Source organism: Rana temporaria, chromosome 2 (assembly GCF_905171775.1).
Source record: "Rana temporaria chromosome 2, aRanTem1.1, whole genome shotgun sequence".
Lineage (NCBI taxonomy): Eukaryota > Metazoa > Chordata > Amphibia > Anura > Ranidae > Rana > Rana temporaria.
The window spans coordinates 403,984,703-404,006,170 of record NC_053490.1 but is presented as its reverse complement, the minus strand read 5'-3'; the positions used below and the strand labels follow the sequence as shown (position 1 = coordinate 404,006,170).

The 21,468-nt window shown below is 43.3% G+C and overlaps 1 protein-coding gene across 1 annotated transcript in view; it reads left to right on the top strand.

Annotated features, from left to right (window-relative positions):
- Window positions 1-21,468, top strand: part of WWC3 (WWC family member 3) — a 257,499-nt gene that overhangs the window by 135,905 nt on the left and 100,126 nt on the right. The window contains exon 6 of the mRNA XM_040338138.1: window positions 17,185-17,314. Within this exon, the coding sequence (XP_040194072.1) occupies window positions 17,185-17,314 (130 nt within the window). The remainder of the gene's footprint in view (window positions 1-17,184; window positions 17,315-21,468) is intronic.

Below are 21,468 nucleotides of genomic sequence, written 5' to 3'. Positions count from 1 at the left end.
TAGGCGCTCCATTGGTGTTAAATCATCCCCTTCTCTTATCGGGTGGGGGAGTGCGGCTATGAAGTGCCTGAGCTGGAAGTACCTCCATTCATTTATATCCATCAAATCCTTTTTTTGTTTTTAACTTTTGTATAGTGCATATTCCCCCCCCCCCCCATGTATTATATCCCGTAGTTGTGCGTTTTCTTTTTTTAACCAGTTCCCTCCCATTGAATTTTTCCCTTTTGCAAAATAATTATTTTCCTTTAGTGCTATCAGTGGTGAGTTATATTTCCATTTGTTTTTCTTATGTACCTGGTCCCATACTTTCAGTTCTGTCTGTGTCAGTGTGTGTGTATTGTCACCCAGTGTACTATATTGTAGGGGTGTCTATATATCCCTTCCTAATTGTGTATTTGTCATTGTGTGTTCTATGTTGACCCATCTTTTCTCGTTCATGGGTTTCGTCCATTCCACCACCCGTGTTATCAATACTGCCTCATAATATTTTTGAGCCAACACTGTGTCTTAACCAGTTCCCGACCACCGCATGTACATATACGTCCACAATATGGCACGTACAGGCACATGGGCGTATAGGTACGTCCCCGCCTTACCTCGGTTCGGGGGTCCGATCGGGACCCCCTCCGGTACATGCGGCGGCCGGGAACGGTGTACGGGAGGTCCGGGAGGAGGGGGCGGCTATTGGTTTCCAGCCGTCCCCTCTCGATCTCCCTCAGCGAATGAGAATGCAGCAGAGCCCTCCCTGCCTGTGTAACTGTAAACACAGGCAGGGAGGAAGTGACGTTTTCTCCCCTCTGGCGGTCTTTTCGTTTGATTCCAGAGGAGAGAAGACGTCAGTACTGTGAGTTGCACCAACAGCACACTGACACAGCACACATAGGCACATAACCCCCCCCGATCACCCCCCCAGCACCCCCAGATCACCCCCTGTCACAGTGTCACTGATTGCAGTGATCATTTATTTTCTGATCACTGCTTTTAGTGTCAGTGTGACAGAAAAAAGTGTCAGGGCAGTTAGGTTTAGGCCCCTTTAGGTCCAGGGTAGCCCCCTACCCCCCCCCCAATAAAGGTTTAACCCCTGATTGCCCCTAAAGTTAACCCTTTCACCCCTATTGCCAGTGTCACTAAGCGATCGGTTTCTGATCGCTGCATTAGTGTCACTGTTGCCGCTAGGCAGTTAGTTTTTTTTGAGGTTCGCCGCCAGGTTTATATAGCGTTAGGTACCCCCATAAATAAAGGTTTTAACCCCTGATTGCCCCTAGAGTTAACCCTTTCACCCCTATTGCCAGTGTCACTAAGCGATCGGTTTCTGATCGCTGTATTAGTGTCACTGTTGCCGCTAGGCAGTTAGTTTTTTTTGAGGTTCGCCGCCAGGTTTATATAGCGTTAGGTACCCCCATAAATAAAGGTTTTAACCCCTGATTGCCCCTAGAGTTAACCCTTTCACCCCTATTGCCAGTGTCACTAAGCGATCGGTTTCTGATCGCTGTATTAGTGTCACTGTTGCCGCTAGGCAGTTAGTTTTTTTTGAGGTTCGCCGCCAGGTTTATATAGCGTTAGGTACCCCCATAAATAAAGGTTTTAACCCCTGATTGCCCCTAGAGTTAACCCTTTCACCACTGATCACTGTATAAGTGTCACTGGTGACGTGGTTAGCCAGTTAGTTATTTAGTTATTTTAGGTTCGCCACCAGGTTTTTAGAAAGCGTTAGGTACCCCCATATATTACCGAATAAAGGTTTTAACCCCCTGATTGCCCCCTAGTTAACCCTTTCACCAGTGATCACCGTATAAGTGTTACGGTTGACGCTGGTTGGTTAGTTTGCTGTTTATAGCATCAGAGCACCCGCCGTATATAACCCAATAGGTTTAACCCCCTGATCACCCGGCGGGTGATATAAATTTAATTTTAGCGCCAGTCAGGGTCTGCGTCACCCCAGGCAGCGTTAGGTTAGAGCCAGTACCGCTTACACCCACTCGCTAAGCATACACCCCCCTTAGTGGTATAGGATCTGAACGGATCGATACCTGATCTGATCAGATCTATACTAGCGTACCCAGCAGTTTAGGGTACCCAAAAACGCATTGTTAGCGGAATCAGCCCAGATACCCGCTAGCACCTGCGTTTTCCCCCTCTGCCCAGCCCAACCCACCCAAGTGCAGTATCGATCGATCACTGTCACTTACAAAACACAAGACACATAACTGCAGCGTTCGCAGAGACAGGCCTGATCCCTGCGATCGCTTACAGTTTTTTTTGAAGCGTTTTCTACATTTGCTTTTCTATAGTCAGGTGCTTTTTTTACCTGTGAATCCTTACCATTGTACCACTAAATTTAGAGTCCAAAATGGCAAACCGAAGGTACAATGATAAGCAGGCCTTTGAGTTCATGTGCATGTCAGATAGTGAAGAGGAGGAGGTCACGCATCTGACAGATTCTGGCTCAGAATATGAACCCATTTACGACAGCGGCTCCATGTCAGATAGCTCGCACGACGAAGTTGAGGTCCCTGCTAAGGCCAGGCGTACCCGATCCCATTCTGATGTTGTTGAGCAGCAAGAACCGCAGGACCCTCGTATGGAGCAGAGATCCAGTACTAGCGCCGCTATTCCTTCTGGTGAATTGGCAAGCACCAGCGGCCTAGTACACCCTGGTCGTTTATCCAGCACTGCAGTAACACTTGGTGACGTGGCGAGTCCCATAAGTGCAGTTGAAGCTGGCGATGTGGCAAGCACAAGTAGTGTCCCGCTGCCACCAAGAAAAAGACAGAGACAGGCCCGTCGTGCCCATAGTGCCCTTCCTGTAGAATTTGCCTATCCTGATTGGGTCCCCACCACTTCTACAGCACCTGTACTTCCCCCATTCACTGGCCAACCCGGTATTCAGGTGGATACAGCGAACTTTATGTCACTTGATTTTTATTCGCTGTATTTCACGGAAGATCTCTATAGATCTATTGTGGACCAGACCAATTTATATGCTGGTACTTACATCGCCGCTAACCCCCAGTCTCGCCTTGCCAAAGAATGGAAACCTCTCGAGGTTTCCGAATTTAAGACCTTTCTGGGCCTTACCCTCAACATGGGCATACACAAATTTCCGTCATTGCGGATGTATTGGTCCACACATCCCATTGACCATATGTACATTTTCTCTGCTCACATGGCCAGGAGACGATACGAGGCGATCCTGCGGTTCCTGCATTTCAGTGACAATGCACTTTGTCGTCCACGTGGAGACCCTGAATTTGACCGGCTCTACAAAATTCGGCCCCTCGTAAACCATTTCAACGAACGTTTTGCAGCCTTGTTTAATCCCCAGCAGGTTGTATGCGTTGATGAGTCCCTGATTAAATTTGCTGGCCGCTTGTCTTTCAAACAGTACCTTCCCAGCAAGCGTGCCAGATACGGGGTCAAGCTCTATAAGCTCTGTGACAGGGCCACAGGCTACACATGGAGCTTTAGGGTTTACGAGGGAAAAGATAGTCAGGTAGAGCCGGAAGGATGCCCAGATTACATGGGGAGCGCTGGCAAGATTGTTTGGGACTTGGTGTCACCCTTATTCGGAAAGGGGTACCATTTGTATGTGGACAATTTTTACAGCAGCGTGCCACTTTTTAGCCACTTATTTGATCAACAGATTGGAGCATGTGGCACCGTGCGACCTAATCGCCGGGGCTTCCCCCAGCGGCTTGTAGATGCCCGTGTTAGGCCGGGGGCGAGAGCCTGCTGCAGATGTAAAAATTTGCTCGCTGTGAAGTGGCGGGACAATAGGAATGTTTTCGTTCTTACCACCCTTCACGCAGACACGACAGTCCAAATTCGTACGGCGACTGGTGTTGTGGAGAAACCCCTCTGTGTCCACGAATATAACCTTAATATGGGAGGGGTGGACCTCAACGACCAGTTGATGGCGCCGTATCATATTGCCCGTAAGACGAGACGCTGGTACAAAAAAGTGTCTCTACATTTATTTCAATTGGCTCTACTGAATGCTCATGTCGTATACAGAGCTTCAGGACGGAATGAATCCTTCCTTCAATTCCAGAGGGATATCATCACAGAACTCCTGTATCCAGGCGGTATTGTACCTCACCATCTCCTACCAAATGCAGTAAGCCGACTGCATGAGAGGCATTTTTCTTATGTCCTCCCGAGTACCCCTACCCAACGAGCCCCCCAAAGAAAATGTCGTGTCTGTACCAAGCGCGGATTTAGGCGTGACACCCGTTATTTTTGTCCCAAATGTCCTGGCAATCCTGGTCTTTGTATTGGTGAATGTTTTGAACGCTTCCACACACACGTTAATTATTAGTGTAGGGTGAAACATTTCACAGGCTAGGCACACTCACACAGGGTCTCCCAAGATGCCATCGCATTTTGAGAGACCCAAACCTGGAACCGAAAAGTTGAAGTTACAGTTCACAGTTACAAAAAAAAGTGTTAAAAAAAAAAAAAAAAAAAGTAAAAAATAAAAACACACAAAAAAATATAAAATAAAAAAACCAAAAATAGTTGTCGTTTTATTGTTCTCTCCCTCTCTATTCTCTCTCTATTGTTCTGCTCTTTTTTACTGTATTCTATTCTGCAAAGTTTTATTGTTGTTATGTTTTTTCATGCTTGCTTTTCAGGTATGTAATTTATTTTACTGTTTTCAGGTACGCCATTCAGCTGTTGCGCGGACTTATTTATCTTGACAGCAACAGCGTTTGCTCCCACGATATATAAAGCCGCGACTCCAGTGCTGTAGGAGGTGATTTCACCACCACAGTTAAAAAAAAGAGCATATATGCCGAAGCATGCGGGCAGCAGGGGCGGAGGAGCGATTTTGCTCCTAATGCCGCGTACATACGGTTGACATTCCTACGGAGGCTTTCCCGTGGAAAAGTCTGACCATGTGTACACGGCATAGAAAAGTCCGACCGTGTGTACGCGGCATAGAAAAGTCCGACCGTACGCGGCATAACTTTTTTGCGGGAGGATGCCCCCATGCTTTGGCATATATATATATTTTAGGCACAGGTTGCGTTAAAAAATGTTTTATTTTTTACTATGTTTTTTTATAGGTATTTGCTTTGCAGGTATGGTATGATCTTACTGTTATACTGGAATGTTACTTTGTTTTAATGTTAACCATCATTTGCTTAGCAGGTACGCCATTCAGTTGCAGTGCGGATTTATTTAGCGTGACAGCAACAGCGTTTGCTCCCACGATATATAAAGCCGCGACTCCAATGCTGTAGGAGGTGATTTCACCACTACAGTTCAAAAAAGAGCATATATGCCGGAGCATGGGGGCATTAGGGGCGGAGGAGCGATTTTGCTCCTAATGCCGCGTACATACGGTTGACATTCCTACGGAGGCTTTCCTGTGGAAAAGTCTGACCATGTGTACACGGCATAGAAAAGTCCGACCGTGTGTACGCGGCATAGAAAAGTCCGACCGTACGCGGCATAACTTTTTTGCGGGAGGATGCCCCCATGCTTCGGCATATATAAATGGTGCATGTATGCCCATCATTAGAAGTGGGTGGATGAAGGGAGGTATTCTAATGGTGGGCATACCCACCGATCAATCTTTTTTTTGTTCAGCCAACAGACTGCATGAAAAAAAAAAAGATTACAATACATGTCCAACAAGAACCATCAACGTACTGGTATGTTGCAGGACTTTGAATGGTTATACCAGAATGATGCCTGCGGGTTTAGGCATCATCTTGGTATCATTCTTTTCAGCCAGCGGTCGGCTTTCATGTAAAAGCAGTCCTAGCGGCTAATTAGCCTCTAGACTGCTTTTACATTCAGTGGGAGGGAATGTCCCCCCCCCCAGATATAAACGGCGCCATTGAGAATATGGGAAAGCATTTTATCACACCGATCTTGGTGTGGTCAGATGCTTTGAGGGCAGAGGAAAGATCTAGGGTCTAATAGACCCCATTTAAAAAAAAAAAAGAGTACCTGTCACTAACTATTGCTATCATAAGGGATATTTACATTCCCTGAGATAACAATAAAAATGGTAAAAAAATAAATAAATGGAAGGAACAGTTAACAAATAAAATAAAAAAAGCGAAATAAATATATAAAAAAATAAAAAAATAAAAAAAAGCATCCCTGTCCCCCCCTGCTCTTGCGCAAAGACGAACGCAAGCGTCGGTCTGGAGTCATATGTAAACAGCAATTGCACCATGCATGTGAGGTATCACCGCGAAGGGCAGATCGAGGGCAGTCATTTTAGCAGTAGACCTACTCTGTAAATCTAATGTGGTAACCTGTAAAGGCTTTTAAAGGCTTTTAAAAATGTATGTAGTTTGTCGCCACTGCGCGTTTGTGCGCAATTTTAAAGTATGTCGTGTTTGGTATCCATGTACTCGGCCTAAGATCATAATTTTTATTTCATCAATAATTTGGGCAATATAGTGTGTTTTAGTGCTTTAAAATAAAAAAAAGTGTATTTTTTCCCCAAAAAATGCGTTTGAAAAAACGCTGCGCAAATACTGTGTGGAAATTTTTTTTGCAACACCTACCATTTTAATCTGTAGGGCCTTTGCTTTAAAAAAATATATAATGTTTGGGGGTTCAACTTTACTTTCTTGCAAAAAAATAATATGTTTTTATGTAAACAAACAGTGTCAGAAAGGGCTTTTTCTTCAAGTGGTTAGAAGAGTGGGTGATGTGTGACATAAGCTTCTAATTGTTGTGCATAAAATGCCAGGACAATTGAAAACCCCCCCAAATGACCCCATTTTGGAAAGTAGACACCCCAAGCTATTTGCTGAGAGGCATCTTAAGTCCATGGAATATTTTAGATTTTGACCCAAGTTGCGGGAAATATAAATATATATATATATATATTTTTTTTTTTGCGCAAAGTTGTCACTAAATGATATATTGCTCAAACATGCCATGGGCATATGTGGAATTACACCCCAAAATGCATTCTGCTGCTTCTCCTGAGTACGGGGATACCACATGTGTGAGACTTTTTGGGAGCCTAGCCGCGTACGGGACCCCAAAAACCAATCACCGCCTTCAGGCTTTCTAAGGGTGTAAATTTTTGATTTCACTCCTCACTACCTATCACAGTTTCGAAGGCCATAAAATGCCAAAATAGCACAAAAAAAACCCAAATGACCCCATTTTGGAAAGAAGACACCCCAAGGAAACTGCTGAGAGGCATGTTGAGTCCATTGATTTTTTTTTTTTTTTTGTCCAAAGTGATTGAATAATGAGAAAAAAAAAAAAAAAAGAAAAATGTGTCACTAAATGATATATTGCTCACACATGCCATGGTTATATGTGGAGTTGCACCCTAAAATACATTCTGCTGCTTCTCCTGAGTACGGGGATACCACATGTTTGGGACTTTTTGGGAGCCTAGCCGCGTACGGGACCCCGAAAACCAAGCACCGCCTTCAGCATTTCTAAGGGCGCAAATTTTTGATTTCACTCCTCACTACCTATCACAGTTTCGAAGGCCATAAAATGCCAAAATAGCACAAAAAACCCCCAAATGACCCCATTTTGGAAAGTAGACACCCCAAGCTATTTGCTGAGAGGCATGTTGAGTCCATGGAATATTTAATTTTTTTGCCCCAAGTGATTGAATCATGACCAAAAAAAATTAAAATAAAAAAATGTACAAAACATTGTCACTAAATGATATATTTCTCACACATGCCATGGTTATATGTGGAATTGCACCCCAAAATACATTCTGCTACTTCTCCTGAGTACGGGGATACCACATGTGTGGGACTTTTTGGGAGCCTAGCCGCGTATGAGACCCCGAAAACCAAGCACCGCCTTCAAGATTTCTAAGGACATAAATTTTTGATTTCACTCACACAAATCTTGAAGGCAGTGCTTGGTTTTCGGGGCCCCGTACGCGGCTAGGCTCCCAAAAAGTCCCACACATGTGGTATCCCCGTACTCAGGAGAAGCAGCAGAATGTATTTTGGGGTGCAATTCCACATATAACCGTGGCATGTGTGAGAAATATATCATTTAGTGACAACGTTTTGTATTTTTTTTTTTTTTGGTCATTATTCAGTGACTTGGGGCAAAAAAATTAAATATTCCATGGACTCAACATGCCTCTCAGCAAATAGCTTGGGGTGTCTACTTTCCAAAATGGGGTCATTTGGGGGGGTTTTGTGCTGTTTTGGCATTTTATTGCCTTCGAAACTGTGATAGGTAGTGAGGAGTGAAATCAAAAATTTATGCCCTTAGAAATCCTGAAGGCGGTGATTGGTTTTCGGGGTCCCGTACGCGGCTAGGCTCCCAAAAAGTCCCACACATGTGGTATCCCCGTACTCAGGAGAAGCAGCAGAATGTATTTTGGGGTGCAATTCCACATATAACCGTGGCATGTGTGAGAAATATATCATTTAGTGACAACGTTTTGTATTTTTTTTTTTTTGGTCATTATTCAGTGACTTGGGGCAAAAAAATTAAATATTCCATGGACTCAACATGCCTCTCAGCAAATAGCTTGGGGTGTCTACTTTCCAAAATGGGGTCATTTGGGGGGGTTTTGTGCTGTTTTGGCATTTTATTGCCTTCGAAACTGTGATAGGTAGTGAGGAGTGAAATCAAAAATTTATGCCCTTAGAAATCCTGAAGGCGGTGATTGGTTTTCGGGGTCCCGTACGCGGCTAGGCTCCCAAAAAGTCCCACACATGTGGTATCCCCGTACTCAGGAGAAGCAGCAGAATGTATTTTTTTTTTTTTTTTGGTCATTATTCAATCACTTGGGGCCATAAAATTAAATATTCCATGGACTCAACATGCCTCTCAGCAAATAGCTTGGGGTGTCTTCTTTCCAAAATGGGGTCATTTGGGGGGGTTGTGTGACATCTTGGCATTTTATGGCCTTCAAAACTGTGATAGGTAGTGATAGGTAGTGAGGAGTGAAATCAAAAATGTATGCCCTTAGAAATCTTGAAGGCGGTGCTTTGTTTTCGGGGCCCCGTACGTGGCTAGGCTCACAAAAAGTCCCACATATGTGGTATCCCCGTACTCGGGAGAAGCAGCAGAATGTCTTTTGGGGTGCAATTCCACATATAACTATGGCATGTGTGAGCAATATATCATTTAGTGACAACTTTGTGCAAAAAAAAATCAGTTTGTCATATTCCCGCAACTTGTGTCAAAATATAAAATATTCCATGGACTCGACATGCCTCTCAGCAAATAGCTTAGGGTGTCTACTTTCCAAAATGGGGTCATTTGGTTTTTTTTTTTGCTATTTTGGCATTTTATGGCCTTCGAAACCTTGATAGGTAGTGAGGAGTGAAATCAAAAATTTGTGCCCTTAGAAATGCTGAAGGCGGTGCTTGGGTTTTGGGGCCCCGTATGCGGCTAGGCTCCCAAAAAGTCCCACACATGTGGTATCCCCGTACTCAGGAGAAGCAGCAGAATGTATTTTGGGGTGCAATTCCACATATAACCATGGCATGTGTGAGAAATATATCATTTAGTGACAACTTTTTGTAAACATTTTTTTTTTTTTTTTTTTTCGTCATTATTCAATCACTTGGGACAAAAAAATTAAATATTCAATGGACTCAACATGCCTCTCAGCAGTTTCCTTGGGGTGTCTACTTTCCAAAATGGGGTCATTTGGGGGGGTTTTGTACTGCCTTGCCATTTTAGCACCTCAAGAAATGAGATAGGCAGTCATAAAATAAAAGCTGTGTAAATTCCAGAAAATGTACCCTAGTTTGTAGACGCTATAACTTTTGCGAAAACCAATAAATATACGCTTATTGCGATTTTTTTTACTAAAGACATGTGGCTGAATACATTTTGGCCTAAATGTTTGACTAAAATTTAGTTTATTCGATTTTTTTTACTTTTTGTTATAAGAAAAATCATTTTTTTTCAAAATTTACGGTCTTTTTGCGTTTATATCGCAAAAAATAAAAATCGCAGAGGCGATCAAATACCATCAAAATAAAGCTCTATTTGTGGGAAGAAAAGGACGCAAGTTTCGTTTCGGTACAACATTGCATGACCGCGCAATTACCAGTTAAAGCAGCGCATTGCCAAATTGTAAAAACACCTCTGGTCTTTAGACAGCGTATTGGTCCGGAGCTTAAGTGGTTAAAATGCATTGTTGTGTTTTGTCTCTGTCACTTGTGCTACCAGTAGAAAGTGTTGTGCTGACATTTATTGCACAGATATATTCTACTGGTCACGGTCTGGAGTCAGGCTCAGAGGTCAGTAGCTATAGCAGTGGAGCAGCACCCGCTGACAAGTGGGACAGGAATAAAAGCAGGTAACCCTGGCTAATGACACAGGTTCACCTGAGGTCTAAGTACTAAGCGGTATTAATATTACTGCAAAACGTATTGCACTATAAGTATATAATGCATAGGTTCATAACAATTAATTAATCAAGTAAACATTCATATATATCGAAAACTGTTAATAAGTATGTGTTAAAAAACATTCATATATAATCCAGTAAAGTCCATCGAAAAAAATTAAGAAGAGAAGTGCTATTCTACTCATGTAACTGTCACTTTCCTCTAAAAAGATAATACAGGTTCATTAGACATTTGGATATACCATATATACTCGAGTATAAGCCGACCCTAATATAAGCCGAGGCACCTAATTTTACCACAAAAAAATGGGAAAACGTATTGGCTTGAATATAAGCCTAGGGTCTCCATCTGCATGCCTCACTTTGCCTTATTGTGCCCATGTGCATGCCTCACTGTGTCCATCCCTCACTGTGTCCATGCCTTACTGTGCCCATGCCTCACTGTGCCCATGCCTCACTGTGCCCATGCCTCACTGTGCCTCACTTTGCCTCACTGTGTCCATGTGCATTCCTCACTGTGTCCATGCCTCACTGTGCCCATGCCTCACTGTGTCCATGCCTCACTGTGTCAATGCCTCACTGTGCCCATGCCTCACTGTGTCCATGCCTCACTGTGTCCATGCCTCACTGTGCCCATGCCTCACTGTGCCCATGCCTCACTGTGCCCATGCCTCACTGTGTCCATGACTAGACTGACGTTTAACATGGGGGTCTATGAAAGAGGTGCCCAGCTTTGAAAAATCGGTGATCCCCAGCCATGGGTCCCCCAGACAACAAACTTGTAGAGGAGAAATGGGGCTACATGTGTGCCAGGGGACCTATAACCGCCCGGTACCGTGTCCCCAAAGTCACCGGATAAATTACCATTTAACATGGGAGTCTATGGAAGGGGTGCCCGGATTTGAAAAATCGGTGCTCCCCGGCCGTAGGTCCCCCGGACAACAAACTTTGCACACTTGTAGAGGAAGAGTGGGGCTACATGTGTGCCAAACTCGGCTTATACTCGAATATATACAGCATTTGTCCATGTAATGTATTTCTTTATAAAAAAAATCCATATTTCAGTGTGAATAGCAAAATCTTCACACCTAAAAGTGCACACCCAATCCAATTGGACCTGAGGTATGCGAATGCCCATGGAGGAGAATGGAGGGTGCGATTTGGTCCACCTGAAAAACAGACATCAGACCCGATGAAACAGCCCATGTGAAAGTGGCCTTAGGATCCATCTGGTATAGTCATTTTGTCAAATTGCCCATAGTACTTTTAAAGCTCCCATTGTTTTTCCTAATGAGTAGAGATTGCTGTATATACTCATATACTCAGTGGACCTACTAAAGGAGTAGAGGATGTTTACTTGGCAAAGTGTATCTTTTGTTTGCTTAGTAGATGAAGCAAAGCAATGTTCACTTTGCATACCTCATCATGTAGAAGGGAAACAAAAAAAAAAGGGAATTTTGTTGCATATGATTGGTTAATAGAAATAAGCTACACCTCATTTACTAAGCTAAGTGAACATTAAAGCGGATGTCCGATGAAAAAAAATATTAAAAGCCAGCAGCTACAAATACTGCAGCTGCTGACTTTTAATATTAGGACACTTACCTGTCCTGGAGTCCAGCGCCGTCCGCAGCAGAGGACGAGCGATCCCTCATCACTCCGCTGCCCCCTGCCATCCTCGGTGAGGGAACCAGGAAGTGAAGCGCTCCGGCTTCACTGCCCAGTTCCCTACGGCGCATGCGCGAGTCGCGCTACGCCTGCCGATTGTCTCCCGCTGTGTACTGGGAGCCGAGTGTTCCCAGAACACAACGGGGGGACGGAAGGTGACGTTATGCCCGCAGTTTACCCGAGACTGTGTGGCCAGAAGTGGGTGCAAATACCTGTCTTTAGACAGGTATCTGCACCCCCCTTAAAGGTGTCAAATGTGACACCAGAGTGGGGGAGGGTTCCGATCAGCAGGAGTTGCACTTTAGGGTGGAGCTCCGCTTTAACTGTGCAAAGTAAACATATTTGCCAAGTGAACATGCTCTACTACTTTCTTAAAATGTATCTAAACCCAAAACCAAAAACATAGTATATATTACGAGTCCTTAGATAAGGCGGCTGTACTGGTTTTCTTTTTCCTTTATTTTTACCTAGTAATCCTGCTACTCCCTATTCCTGGGTGACTACATTCATTGCCCTGTTCTGTTTCTATCGAGGCAGCCATGGTTGTCTCACACAGGCTGGACATTAACAGGCTTTGTTCATCATCGCTGCATGATAGATTTATTGGATTAGTAGTTTACAAAAGAAAGATTAGATTGTTTTTGCTGGCCTTTCAGCTCACTGGAAGTTACAAAGACACTTAATTTCTTGTAAAATTAACAGATATTTTCTGTACTTGCTGAACATATTCTTAGCCTGAAAAATAAAAACTAAAAGCTAGCACAGGCACAAAACTATATGTAGTTCATCCAAAAATATTGTTTTTTATTCCAAAATTGACGTGATTTTTTTGTTTATAGCACAAAAAATAAAAACCGCAGAGGTGATCAAATACCACCAAAATAAAGCTCTATTTGTTGGAAAAAAAGTATGTCAATTTTGTTTGGGAGCCACGTCGCACGGCCGCGCAATTGTCAGTTAAAGTGACGCAGTGCCGAATCGCAAAACGTGCTCTGGTCAGGAAGGGGATAAATTCTTCCGGGGCTGAATTGGTTAATGGTTCGTGGCCAGTTATGCAATATTTGTGGGATTTACACCTATGCACATGGAGCCCTAAAGCCTGTCTGCATTCTTCTGTGGTAGTAACAACCGATAGCCGCTTCTTCGTCCTTCACTTTCACTTTCTCCACGGCTGCTGATTGCATTACTCGGCAACTTCTATCATTTATAAGGCTGGGTTCACACCTAATTGCAAAGTGGCTCCCAGCAGGGGTCTGGTGCGTCTTGGTTTATCGTTTCAGGTCCGATTTCAGCCTGAATTTTGGGCTGAATTCAGATCTGAAACGGACCAAAAGACGCACATGGCTCCTGTGCAAATTAGCACCATAGCCGCATCGGATATATGTGAACTGGCTCCATAGAGAGCCTGTCACAATCTCCTGCTATTGCGAATTGGATGCAGAAATCTCACATCCAATTTGCAATAGTGTGAACCTAGCCTAAATGAGTTGAAGCAAAGAATTTGAATCCATATAAGGGCCCCATTGTGGGATGAAAATTCCATTGAACAATATTGCGGTAACAGGCACTCAACACACGTTGAAGAACCACCAACCAAGATCAAGTTCATTTTGAGCACAAAGCATGGTCTGTGCTAGGTGAAATTTTTATTTTGTTGTTAACAGGGTATTTCAGGTATACCTATGTTGCATGTTTTTATAAACACATCCCTATTTAAAGTACACTCATCACATGTATGGACAATTGAAACACTGCACAAGATCAAGAAAATGCATAAGCAGAGGCCTTCAGTGAAAACCGAACATCAAGGCAATTGGTACTTACAACTTAGGCCCCGTACACACGAGAGGATTTATCCGCGGAAACGGTCCGGGGGATGTACTAACCATGAGATCAAAATCCCCGCAGAATTCCGTCCGCGGTGACGTGTTGCGCCGTCGCCGCGTCATCATCGCGGCGACGGCGCGACACGTCACCGCGTGCGTGACGCTGTCATATAAGGAATTCCACGCATGCGTCGAATCATTACGACGCATGCGGGGGATGGATTCGGACGGATTGATCCGGTGAGTCTGTACAGACCAGCGGATCAATCCGTTGAACTGGATTCCAGCGGATCGATTTCTTAGCATGTCAAGAAATTTTGATCCGCTGGAAATCCATCCCCGGGGACAAAAATCTGCGGAAACAGATCCGCTGGATCGTACACACCAGGGGATCTATCCGCTGGAGCCGGTCCGCGGATCAATTCCAGCGGATCGATCCTCTCGTGTGTACGGGGCCTTAGAGTTGTATTCAAATTTGTGTATAGTGGTAGAGGCTATCATTTCTGACCTTCTCATCTAAAAACAGATATGTGATTAGTGTTTTCAGAAGCAGATCAGCTTGGCTCCATACCTTCTGAGCCCCCTTATTGGTCCTTAACTGTGAAGAGTTTCACAGTCCAACTGAAAGACCTTGTCGACGGCTTGACCTTACAGAGCCCATGCTCTTTAACCTCCTGGGCGGTGTTCCCGAGTCTGACTCGGGGTGATATTTTTGGGCTAGGATCGGTAACCCCGAGTCAGACTCGGGCTCGCCTCGCTGGATGTACAGGGAGTTTTACTTACCTTGTCCCTGGATCCAGCGATGCCACCGCGCTGTGTGAGCGAGCGGGACCTCGCTCGATTCACACAGTGCCTCCGTGTGACGCCGATCTCCGTTCCCTGCGACGTTACGACGCACGGGGACGGAGAACGGCGCCAAATTCAAAAAAGTAAACAAACACTATACATACAGTATACTGTAATCTTATAGATTACAGTACTGTATGTAAAAAAAACACACCCCCCTTGTCCCTAGTGGTCTGTCATGTGTCATGCATGTCATTTTATATAATAAAAACCTTTCTTTCTGCCTGAAAACTGTAGATTGTCCATAGCAACCAAAAGTGTCCCTTTATGTCAAAAATAGTTTTAGATCAGCTAAAAAACAGCGATAATAAATTATAATCACTTGCAGAATTGTGCGATAGCGATTTGTGGGGAAATTCGTCATAAAAAAAAACAAATAATGACAGCAACAATTCTGCAACTTAGCAAATTTCAGTGATTTTGATTTGATTACATTATTGAATAATTTTTATTATAATTATATTATTATTTGTTATAATTATTTATAATTATTTATTATATTATAATTTATAATTTTGTTTTAAAAAAAATGTCATACCCGGGATGCCTATTAGAAGCTTGTTTTGTCAGATTTAAGTGAGTTATTCCTAAGAATTACAGACCTACAGTATAAAACGCCAAATTTCCTTGCAAATAATGGTACCGCTTTCAGCATGTTTTTTCTGAAAGAATCATACCGCCAGGGAGGTTAACACTGTTAGTTGCTATGGGATGGAAAGCCAGTGTGTGGTCATATCAGTAGCTGTCCGATTTAAGTTGGCTTTTGACCCCTGCTACCCAACGCAAGTTGAGGCAAAGAAAAATAAGCCAAATTTGTAGATATAGGCAAACAAGTATGTTGCGCTTAAATGAAATAAACAGTAAATAAATGATATAAACAAGTGCGTCTAAGGCCTCGTACACACGACCGGTTTCCTCGGCAGAATCCATCAAGAAACTTGGTGGGAGAGCTTTTTTACCAAGGAAAAGAGTCGTGTGTGCGTTTTTTCATCGAGGAAACTGTCGAGGAACTCGACGAGCAAAAAAGAGAGCAAGTTCTCTTTTTCCTCGACGGGAGTCTCAATTTCCTTGTCGCGTTCCTCGTCGGGCTGGTTTTCGACGAGAAACTCGAGCGTGTGTATGCTAAGAAACCCGTGCTTGCTCAGAATAAAGTATAAGACGGGGGTAAAAGTGGCATTTGTAATGGAGATAACACATTTTTAAAGCTGTAACAGACTGAAAAGTGCAAATCGTCTCTTAACAAACTTTTATATAACACGCAAACACATGAGATTAGCAAAACCAGCCACAAGAGTTGTGCCAGTGGAATCGAACTTCCCCTGCCGTTGTATGTGTTGTACGTCACCGCGTTTGAGAACGAGGAGATTTTGTCTTGACAGTGTGTACGCAAAGCAAGCTTGTCGAGTTCCTCTACAAGCCTAACAAGGAACTTGCCGAGGAAAACGATGTGTCTTTTCCGACGAGTTCCTCGGTCGTGTGTACGAGGCCTAAGAGTCACAAACGTGACACAATAGTGAAAGTTTGAATGTTGTGTCACCAACTTCCTCCACCTTGTGCGACCACCACCAAAAAAATAGGATGTGCCCCTACCAAAGAGCGTTGGCCACCTATTACAGGGGGTCAGCATAGGCTTATACATACGTCTGGAAAAATCCACGTCTGTAAAGAGGTCCACTCAACAGAAACTTCAAGCCACCACCGGGGAAGACTTCAGGTTTCTTTTACTCCAAGTGTGGCATGAGGTCATATACCCCAAATGAGAGACAAATGCCACAATAGCGTAAAACCTTTTTTACCAGGATTTAATGAAGGTATTTAAGGTATTTCACTTACATGAAAAGACGGTTAAAACAGCATGTCCTGGACACAGTGGTTTCACATGCTGTTTTAACCATCTTTTCATGTAAGTGCATTACCTTCATTAAATTCTGGTAAAAAGGGTTTTACACTATTTTGGCATTTGTCTCTCATTTGGGGTATATGACCTGATTTCATGCTTGGAGTAAAAGAAACCTGATGTCTTCCCCAGTTTCTGTTGAGTGGACCTCTTTACAGACGTGGCGTTTTCCAGACATTCAAGCCTATGTTTACGCCACGTAATAGGTGTTCAACGCTCTTTGGTAAGGGAAAATACTATTTTTTTGGTGTGGTCGCACAAGGTGGAGGAAGTTGATGACACAACATTCAAACTTTTACTGTTGTGTCACGTTTGTGACTCTTGTGCCTTGTGCACATGGCCGGACTTTCCGAGAAAAAAAGTCAGACCGGCCCTGAAGCCTAAACCTTATAAGAAAATTGAGCAATAGTGGCTGCCATATTTTTATCTTGCATATTTCCTTCAGGACAATGTCACTGTCATATCCATTCATAACACATTCTGCACAAGAAAGGGCAGTATATTGGTTAAGAAGCAAGTGTTTTTTTAATAATATGTTTTATTGTCTGTTCCTACTTTTCATCATTAGACATTTTTTTATGGTATTCATGCTTTTCCCTTTGCTACTACAGAATAGATCGGAAGATGTCAACTGCCCATACCAACTATAAGTTAGACGAGGCTCAAGCAATAATGAGTGAACTACGAACAATACGACAAGCTATTTGTATGGGAGAGAAGGAGAGGCGTGATCTCATGCAGGTAGGCGATTGGTTATCCTGCCAAGCACTGGTATGTTAAAATGTGTGAACTGTGAGAGTCTTTTTACAGTCACATTACTAATGTCTCTTTATGTTCTGACCAAGGAGCATCACTGATTTTGGAGGTAATTAGGACTTATGTCTGAAACACGCAAGTGCTTATTTTTTGCAGCGTTAAAGTGACTCTAAAGACAAAACTATTTTTACTTGAATGCATTCTCTGCAATAAAGTGTTACTAAACCCAGGACCCTGCATTCACTATATCTGGTCCCACACAGTACACAGAACATGGAAATGCAATTATTTTAGAAAATATAAACTGCTAAATACCTTTTCTCATCAGCAGTATATAGGCAGCCTTTGGGACTTCTATCAGCGTCTACCTGAGCACTGGTTAAAACTTTTAGGAGAAGTTTTAATTTTCCTCTGGTGTCCTATGAGGCTGCATAACTCCTGACCCTCTGTCTGGACAGTGCTTATTGGCCCTGTGCTCATCACATGTCCCTTCCAAAAAAAACTGTGTGAAGGGAAAGAGGGGGAGAAGAGATCCAGCACTGTGCATGGCGGCATCTCTTCTCCCCTCTCCTCTTCACATAGGGATTCGGGCAGCAGCATGAGCCTCTGCCTCCTGCTGATGCCAATCAAATACAGTGAGGAGGAAGCTGTGGTCAGCGTTAATCCGCGCTGTGTGTGTCTATGGAGGACAGCTCTATAGACACACACTGCTCGGGAGCGTACACATACAGTGAGACAAGATCCCTGGGGGCCACAGGAGAGGAGATTTAGGGACGTTTGCACAGAGCAGGTGAGTATAACATGTTTATTTTTTTTATAAAAAAAAAACAAATTACCTTTAGAGCCGATTCACACTACCGCGACCTGGGGGGCAACTTGTGTCAAATTACATGTTAGTCAATGAGAGCCGTCTTAAAGCACACTACTGAATTCGCTCCGACTTCAGGAAAGGTTCTTGTACTACTTGTACCCATAGATTTCAATGGAAGTCGCCTCCAAATCAGATACAGGAAGAGAAGCTATTTTCCTCAGGCAAACCCCTTCCTCCCACAGAGCTGATTACTGTTTGATTGGCCACTGGCAACGCTGCCTGTCCTGGAGGCGACTTGAAGTCGCCTTGTAAGTCGCCCCAAGTTGCGCTGAAGTCGCCTAGCAAAGTCGTGCCCAGAGTCGTGTTGCCCCTGTGTGAACCGGCTTTTAGTAACACTTTAATAAAACTGGATCTTTTGTTGAGGGTTGTCGTAGAAGTGTTTACTCTCCTTTTTTTTCCTTTTCTACTAAGCAGCCTTTTTTAAACTTTTTAAGAGTGATAAGGGTTATAGAGGAGCCCTAGAAATAACGTTTATGCTTTGAGGAACCTCTGCTAAAATAATATGGGCCAGATCCACATAGATCGGCGCTTCTCTCCGCCGGGCGTAGCGTATCTAAGATACACTACGCCGCCGTAACTTTTTTTTTTTTTAATCCTCAAAGAATTTGCGTCGTAAGTTACGGCGGCGTAGTGTATCTTTGGCGGCGTAAGGGCACGGAATTTAAATCGCTGTGATGGGGGCGTGTTTTATGTAAATACTTTGTGACCCGACGTAAACAACGTTTTTTTTTGTACGGCGCATGCGCCGTCCGTGGGGGTATCCCAGTGCGCATGCTTGAAATTAAACCGGAACAAGCCAATGCTCCCGACGGTGACGTCATTCTACGCAAATCCCTATTCGCGAACGACTTACGCAAACAACGTAAAAAATTTAAAATTCTACGGGGGAACGACGGCCATACTTAACATTGAGTACGCCTCATAATAGCAGGGGTAACTATACACCGGAAAAAGCGGAACGCAAACAATGTAAAAAAATGCGCCGGCCGGACGTACGTTCGTGGATCGCCGTAACTAGCTAATTTGCATACTGAACGCGGAATTCGACGGAAACGCCACCTAGCGGCCGGCGGAAAAAATGCACCTAAGATCCGACGGCGTACTAAGACGTATGCCTGTCGGATCGATCCCAGATGCCGTCGTATCTTTGTTTTGTAGATACAAAACAAAGATACGACGCAGGAACTTTAAAATTACGCGGCATATCAATAGATACGCCGGCGTAATTCTTTTGTGGATCGGCCCCTATATTTTTAGTTCATGGCACATTTGTGTGGTCAGTAAGTTATAAATATAATAAAACTTAAAAAGATAAATATTTCAGTGTATTTAGCATTTTTTAGACCCAGCGATTATTTTTTTAACACTCCCTTTGTTGATCAATGGAAAAGTGTGTTTTGTTGGTAGTTGGTTTAGTGGTCCACATATTGGTGGGCAGTAGGAGAGGGAGACCAGCCAATCTCCAACAGGTCTCCCTCAGAGACTGCTAGGGGTCCCTTGAGCAAGGAACTATTTGTGTTGCTTAGTAACCATTGATATGAATGATCTTGTACCTATCTGTGGTAGGGGCAGGCTTCTCAGTGATCTACAAAGTACTGGGCCACTACGCTGACCACCATTGTAAGAAAGCACATTTCCACTGACCAGCTATGCAAGGGGGATTTCTCCAGTGAACACTAATATAAGGGTGCACTACATTTTTTCCTACCTGCTTCTTTCTGGACAATATTATTATTTGTTTAACTTCATGATGATTACTGTAAATAGTTTTGTGTTTTGGAGTAGAGGGGAGGGGGAGTTAAAAAAGTATCTGCTCTGGGTGTCACATTCTTTTGCAACAATTTATTATTACATATACAACTGATGCTACAAATAAATACAAATGAGGTTGTGTATTTTGATCAATAAGCAGTCTGTGGGGGTTATTTACTAAAGGCAAATCCACTTTGTACTACAAGTGCAAACTACAAGTGCAAAGTGCACTTGAAATTGCACTGAAAGTGCACTTGAAAGTGCAGTCGCTGTAGATCCAAAGGGGACATTCAAGGAAAATAAAAAACAGGATTTTAGCTTGCACATGATTGGGTAATAAAATCAGCAGAGCTTCCCCTCATTTCAAATCTACCCCTCATTTTTACAGCGACTGCACTTCCAAGTGCACTTTTAGTTTCCACTTGTAGTGAAAAAATGGGTCTTTTCTCCATATGTCTAATGCAGAATTTCTGCTACAGAGGCCCTGACTAGTAGCTCAGTTACCTCCAAAGACCGAAATTTATACTTTAGGTATGACTAGATCAATGGCTGACAATGCTTACAGCACCAGAACCCTCTGATGTGGGTATCTTTACCTCATGTAACCCTTGTCATGTTTATATTTATATATATTTTTTTTTATTTTAAAGTGGTTGTAAACCTCAGACATGAAATATGAACAAAGCATATCCCTCTATAGTGTGTGCTCAATCCAGAACACATTTTATTTATGTGTGCTGCCCCAACTCCTCTGCTATCAGCATGAATAACTTCTTCCCTTTTTTTTACTGACACCAAGAGAAAAAAGGTGACAGGGAAGGGACCTACAGCTGATTTGCAGCCTTACCTCTGTTCCTGTGAGCTGTATGGGTGTGGGGGGTGTGTCTCTTCCCACCAATCAGCTCTCAGAGCATTCCTCACTGAGCTCTGCAGAGTGTAATTTCAGCTCTCCCACTTTTTTCTGAACGCTGACAAGTTTTGTAAATTAAGTACTTTGAATGGATGTAGAGAGGAGACGGCTCCAGATAGACAGATACAACTTATGTAGGAGAATTTATTTAGTCTCTGTATCTCATGAGGCCAGTCACTTCACTGGGTATATGCAAGGGTTTACAATCACTTTAAAGTAGTAGTGGAACATTTGCTTGCTATAAGCTGCCTTATAAAAAGACATACCGTAACTGTAGAAGCTTGCACATAAGCATTTGGGTTTTGTTATGTACATGTTTATTATCAGTAATGAGAACCATAAAACTAAATGAGTACTATAAATCTATGTTAGCAGTACGGATGGATAAATCTCCCCTGCCGGGATATTGTTTTCTATCAGCTGCCACCACAGACTGCCAGAATGCCCGTACAGTGTATCTGATCGGATGCAGCTGCTGCTTGGCCAATACATTTCTGCCTGGCTCATCCAATTTTTCAGTCAAAGATGCTGGGAGGAAAGGGCTCACAGTATATAGCCAGCTTAACCGGTTAAGGATCGCCGCAAGACTATTTACGTCGGCAGAAT